The sequence below is a fragment of the Mus caroli genome, unplaced genomic scaffold, assembly GCF_900094665.2.
Source record: "Mus caroli unplaced genomic scaffold, CAROLI_EIJ_v1.1 scaffold_20749_U1_1, whole genome shotgun sequence".
Taxonomy (NCBI): Eukaryota; Metazoa; Chordata; class Mammalia; order Rodentia; family Muridae; genus Mus; species Mus caroli.
In genome coordinates, this window is record NW_018390050.1 from 1 (window position 1) to 6,543 (window position 6,543).

The following is a 6,543-nucleotide window of genomic DNA, read 5'->3' on the forward strand; positions in this document are numbered from 1 at the left end:
GGGTTCCATCACATAATCAGTTTCCAAACGCTGACACCATTGTATACACTAGCAAGATTCTGCTGAAAGGACCCAGATATAGTTGTCTCTTGTGAGACTAGGCTGGGGCCTAGCAAACACAGAAGTGGATGCTCACAGTCAGGCATTGGATGGATCACAGGGCCCCTAATGGAGGAGCTACAGAATGTACCCAAAGAGCTAAAGGGGTCTGCAACCCTATAGGTGGAACAACAATATGAACTACCCAGTACCCACCAGAGCTCATGTCTCTAGCTGCATATGTATGAGAAGATGGCCTAGTCGGTCATCAGTGGAAAGAGAGGCCCATTGGTCATGCAAACTTTATCTGCCTCAGTACAAGGGAACGCCAGGGCCAAGAAGTGGGAATGGGTGTGTGGGGTAGTGGGTGGGGGAGAGGGTGGGAGACTTTTGGGATAGCATTGGAAATGTAAATGATTTAAATGCCTAATTAAAAAAATAAAAAACCAACCAAACAACAACAAAAAAACAAACAAAAAGAACTTCTAACTGTTAGCCTGTGTTTTTCTGTATTTCTTTAAGAGAGTTATTTATAACAGCCTTAAATGCTTCAATCATCTTCATTAGATGGGATTTTAGGTCATCATCTTGAGTTTCAGGGGTGTTAAGGAATCTAGGGCTTTTTGTAGTGGGATAACTTGGTTCTGATAATGGTGAATTGCATTGTGTTCTGTCCCTTATGATTTTGCACTTGCCTTTTATTGTTTTTCTTTCGTTTTTGTTTTTAGTTTTTGGTTTTGAATAGATGTAGATATCAATCCACTATTAGATTATAGGAGTCAGAATTACAGTGTACAAATCATTTGACCTTTCAATCTGTGCTCTCTCAAATGAAAAATGAGAATAAGAAAAGCATCTGCATCCTAACATCTTGTAAATATTCTCTATATGTAAATTGCTTACCATAATGATCAGAATTAAGGGATATGGGTAGGAATATTTGGTCACTATTACTATAGTTATTGTCAAAGCAACACTCCTATAGCAGGGCTACAAGGGATCCTGCAATTAGGATCTGCAAGAGAACTAGAGTACCACTGATTCTTTGGGCTGAAGAGTTAGTGTTATCCCATGACCTATTTATATCAAGATCACTACTCAAGCATGATATGTGGACTATATTTCCATTGTTGGGAGCATCCAAGTAATTTTAAAATTCTACTTCTTTATGCAATTTTAAGACATTTATGTTCTGACTTCATATCCAATGATGAAAATGTCAAAAATATTTGTTATTTAAAATGTAATTTTTTATATAAAGTTCCATTTTATGCTCCCTTGGGATACTGGATGGCATATGCTAAAGATGGCCATTAAACTATTTATTGATAAAAATTATTGCTAAATATATATTGAATGAATAAAAGTAGTTGTAGCTTTTATAGTTGATATTTAGCATTATTAATTTATTGCAAATATCACAGTAAAAGAAACAACTGTTCTTAGAAAAAATTATTATAGATGATGTAGTAAATAGTGAACAAATCATATAACACTATGCATGAACACCTAGACAAAACAAAATAATAAATTGACCTCTTGAGAATTGACAGGAGCTTGGGAGCTTAGGTATTCTTCCCTGTGATTTGAATCACTCAATATCCATCACAAGAAATAATAAAGCTCTATGATAACCTCAGAATTCACATTTGAATTTTCAGCATCTTCAGGAATTGATCTCTAAAGGAAACAAAAGCTAAAAGATGACAATATAACCACACAACATTGACCTTATTCTGAAGAAGGAATGAGTTCTCATTTCAGGTAGGTCTTTGGCTTTTCATAATGAATTTAGCTGAAAAATATTCATGTATGTCCTGAGAAAATGTATGTTCTACAAATAAATCTATTTTAGCTATTGGTTAAGTATCTATTATATTTTCATACTAACTCCATAGATCTATCAAATTATTTGGTAAAATATTTTTTATTTAAAAAATAGGAAAATATCTAAAAATTTAAATTAGATAATTTCACTAATAAATTAAAATTCCTGTCTAGTTGTTGTTTCAATAATAAATAAATAATAAATTTATTTATTTATGTAGGAAAATCTCATACAATGTATCTTTTAAACATTTTTATAAAACCATTCCAATCATTTTTGGTTTATAGGAGTCTAAGATTATTATTATTATTATTATTATTTAAGTATATTATTATGTGGCTGGCAAGAAATTGGTTTCTAATTCTAATTTTGCTGGATGTTATATAAACTTAATGCAAGTTAAACAATCTCTTCCAAAGATATTATAATCCTGATTTAAATAATATATGAAAATCTTATATTTTATGAATAATGTGGCAAACATTATAATGTCATAAATTACCTATGTGTATCTATACATATTTCTTACATTTCTCTTAGATATTTATACTTATTATTTTAAGAACCATGTAAAATATTGGCTACTATCCAATTCTTTCCTATAAAACTCTGCATTCATTTTCCCAAATAGGACCAGCATTCATTTTTGTTATTTTTTTTATATTATATTTTTATATGTCATTTAAAGGTACAAGTGGTTAAACAAGATAACAAGAAAAGAAAATGACATGTGAGGAAAACAGTTTTGGTGTATTGCTAACCAACTTGAAATATTGACTCATTCCTGCAGGCAAATAAGTAGGGATGCTTGGTCATATTTAAATATAATTGATTTATCTGTGCACTAAAGAAATTGAAACTACCCACTTATAAATCCTTTCCTCTACTATCTCCATGACAGACTTGATCTGGCAACAGCTATACTGTTCCATGGCTTTCCTGGAGGACGGGAACTACACTACAGTGACAGGATTCATTTTATTGGGATTAACAAATGACCCAGTCCTTAGAGTTGTCCTCTTTGTCATCATCTTGTGCATCTACCTGGTGACTGTGTCTGGGAATCTCAGCACCATTATTCTCATCAGAGTCTCATCCCAGCTCCATCACCCCATGTACTTTTTTCTCAGCCACTTAGCTTCTGTTGACATAGGCTATTCATCTTCTGTCACACCCAATATGCTTGTCAACTTCCTGGTGGAGAGAAACACCATCTCCTATCTTGGATGTGGCATCCAGCTTGGCTCGGCTGTTTTCTTTGGGACAGTTGAATGTTTCCTTTTAGCTGCCATGGCTTATGACCGATTTATAGCAATCTGTAGCCCACTGCTTTATTCAAACAAAATGTCCACACAGGTTTGTGTCCAGCTGCTTGTAGGATCTTACATAGGGGGTTTTCTTAATGCCTCCTCCTTCACTCTTTCCTTCTTTTCTCTTGTGTTTTGTGGTCCAAATAGAATCAATCACTTTTTCTGTGATTTTGCCCCATTAGTAAAACTATCTTGTTCTGATGTCAGTATCCCTGCAGTTGTTCCCTCATTCATAGCTGGCTCCATCATCATGGTGACCATATTTGTAATAGCTGTCTCCTACATCTATATCCTTATCACCATCCTGAAGATGCGCTCCACTGAGGGCCGACAGAAGGCATTCTCTACCTGCACCTCCCACCTCACTGCAGTCACTCTCTTCTATGGGACCATCACATTCATTTATGTGATGCCCAATTCCAGCTACTCCACAGACCAGAACAAGGTGGTATCTGTGTTCTACATGGTGGTGGTCCCCATGTTGAACCCCCTCATCTATAGCCTCAGAAATAAAGAGATTAAGGGTGCTCTGAAGAGACAGTTGGGTAAAAATACATTTTCTTAGAGACCTCTGCTATTTAGAAAGATTTGATTTAGTAATAAATTTCTCATAAGATTAAAGGGAAGGTTCTGACTAAAAAAGATTGATGACAGTGTTAGCATGTGACAAGCTCTTCAATAAATATTGGTAATCTTATTTCATTATATATGGAAAACTGGAAATTTCATAAAGTCAAATTAAGTTTTTAAATTAAGGGAATAAATCCAATCACATAAATATATATTGCTAAACATAATTTTGATGTTACGTTAATACTTTTTTAAAGTTATTCATTATGAAACATGTTATAGACAGGATCTTTATTTGTTGTTGTTAGGTTTCTTTAGACAGATATCTCTATATTACAGTCCTGGTAGAACAGGCTGACCTTGACCTAACAGATCTGTTTTTCTCTGCCTCCAAAGTACTTTGATTAAAGGCAAGCACTACCACCACCTGGCTTAGATTGGATATTAAATTTCCCCCAAATCTCATGTCATTTGCAAAAGTCTACTGCCTATTGTAATGCTCTTGGACAATGCAAGAAAATTTAGAAATTGAGCCTACTTTAATAATTCCTTTACTTGAGGCATGTCAAAAAAAAATAAATAAAAGTGACTCAGAAATTTGCTTATTGTTCCTTTTGTCCAGGAGGTGAGTAGCTTTGTTCAACCACACATCCCTACCATGAGGTATAGAAATAGATCATATCAATATACTCATCCTATCAGTGACTGTGAATTGTAAACCTCTGTGCCAGGAATAATTTTTTTGATAAGTTGATTATCTTAGCTATTTGTTTTAGTATGAGAAACCTAAATAATACAGACTTCAATCCTTCAGGCGGTACTTGACTTAATACTGTTATCTTGAGATAAATTCAATAAATACTCCCATCTTATTGAGTGATAAGAAGCAAGAAGAGACTATAAAATTTCTAAAAATATTGTAGAAAAAGTTGTCTATATATATCGATGTTCTAGATTCATAAAACTTCTGATCTGTAATCTTTATCCCTGGCCATGGCCTTATTGTGGAATACACAGAGAAGAGTTGGGAATCAATTCCTGATTTCTCTGTTAATTTCTCTTTCTAAAACTATATTCTTATGTTTTGAAATTTACATAAATCATAATATATTGATCATATCCACCCACTACTATCCCTCTCTAACTTCATAGTGTCCCCTCTATCTTCTCCTGCTCAAATCCATATATTTTAAATATATTTATCTCTTTTATTTTGTGTACGATATTTTTCCTCCTTTCTTTTGTCCAAATACCCTATTTGATTTTTCAAATTCATAGCTACTTTTTTCCATTTTTATTAATACCATCTGAGTACAATTAGTATTGTTGAATTGCACATGGCTGTGTGGACATTTGCTGGGTCAGTATCATAACAGCAGCCTTATTCCAAAATGAGAGTGAGTGTCTCTCCTCAAGAACCATCACACATCAGTAGCTCCTCTTACTGACTTAGGGGAACAGAGTCTCGTTTTCTTTTATTCATGCTGGACTGTGCATTGGCCTGACCTTGTGCAGGTAACCATATTAATTGTGCATCAGGCATGTTATATTTAGAGCTAAGCATTTCATAGTACTGGTATCTATCTGTCAGCTCTTACATTCTTTCCAACTTATTTTCTGTGATGTTGTAGGGGGGTTAAAAGGTTGAGAATGGTATAGATGACCCATGTGCTTTGATCAGCTATAGGCCTCTGCATTAATCACTGTCTTCTGGGAAGAAAAGTGCTTTTCTAACTAAGATTGAAAACAATACAGACTTCTTTCCTTGTTTTTGGACTCCTGCCAACCTGAACTCATGGACTGCATGTTCCTGCCAAGCTCTGGCCTGGGATGGTCTGTGACATTCTATACCAGGCACAAAGTGTGGGATCTTGTCCTGGAAAGAATGAGTTGCTGAGTTTCCAAGAACTAAGATGACCAAATGAAAATACTTTCCCAGAAGAGTCAAGCTTGTAAGTTTGACCATGAATTTGTGAAGAGGAAAATTTTAGAAAAAAATTGTGGTCAGAGTTACACCCTACTCTGAATGCTCATTTTACCTTGGCTGTCTTTTCTTCGAAGTTGTGATTACCTTCAGTGGGGGCAACCTTCAGATGATGGTGGTTATCATACTCAATCTCTTTTGTGGTCTCTGCTTTAAAGCTTCAAAATAAAAGTCTATCTTTGAATATATTTTAGAATTATATTTTGTAATTGGACATGCAAGGCATTAATCTATGCCAATAGTTTTGTGAATGAATAAACACTCAAAATGGATCTTATATACTACAACTGGATTCCAAGAAAGAACTTTAGAAGTTAGAGATGTGAACTATAGTTTGTGTTGAGTAGTGTGAATGAAAAAGACAAAACAAAAACACCCAAAACAAAATTAAGCCAATGAACATAGGAGATGGTTGTGTTAAGACAGGATGTGTTCAACATAGCCCTAACTGGGAACCCAAGACCCTAGCAAGGACTTCAGAATGTCCTCACATTCTTCTGGGATGGGATGCTATCTCTGTATATCTTGTTGTGTGAATTCAATACTCACTCATGTGCATGCGATTTACTTTTAAGTTTTCAGTTGCAACAATATCAGCATTGGTCATTTTAATCAATCCAATGGGGCANCACAACTAGAAAAATTAATAAATGTTAGGTTTGATATAAAAATAGGGTTTACNGAATAACAAACCTGAAAATATAAGAGCAGGCAGAACTGTGTATTGATAGAGAGGGTGACCTAACATTCAATTTAATTCTCTCAATAGTAAGGATTTGATAATCAGGAAGATAATCAGGAAGAAAATGCTA

The 6,543-nt window shown here is 34.5% G+C and overlaps 1 protein-coding gene across 1 annotated transcript; it reads left to right on the forward strand.

Annotated features, from left to right (window-relative positions):
• Positions 1 to 2,797: 2,797 nt before the first annotated feature.
• Positions 2,798 to 3,742, forward strand: LOC110288450 (olfactory receptor 502-like). The gene has a single exon (XM_021154800.1). It carries the CDS (start codon positions 2,798 to 2,800, stop codon positions 3,740 to 3,742), a length of 945 nt encoding a protein of 314 aa, XP_021010459.1.
• The last annotated feature ends 2,801 nt before the right edge of the window (positions 3,743 to 6,543 follow it).

Bases quoted from the DNA above. Each gene is read 5' to 3' on its own strand.
- LOC110288450 (XM_021154800.1), top strand. From the start codon at position 2,798: ATGGCTTTCCTGGAGGACGGGAACTACACTACAGTGACAGGATTCATT.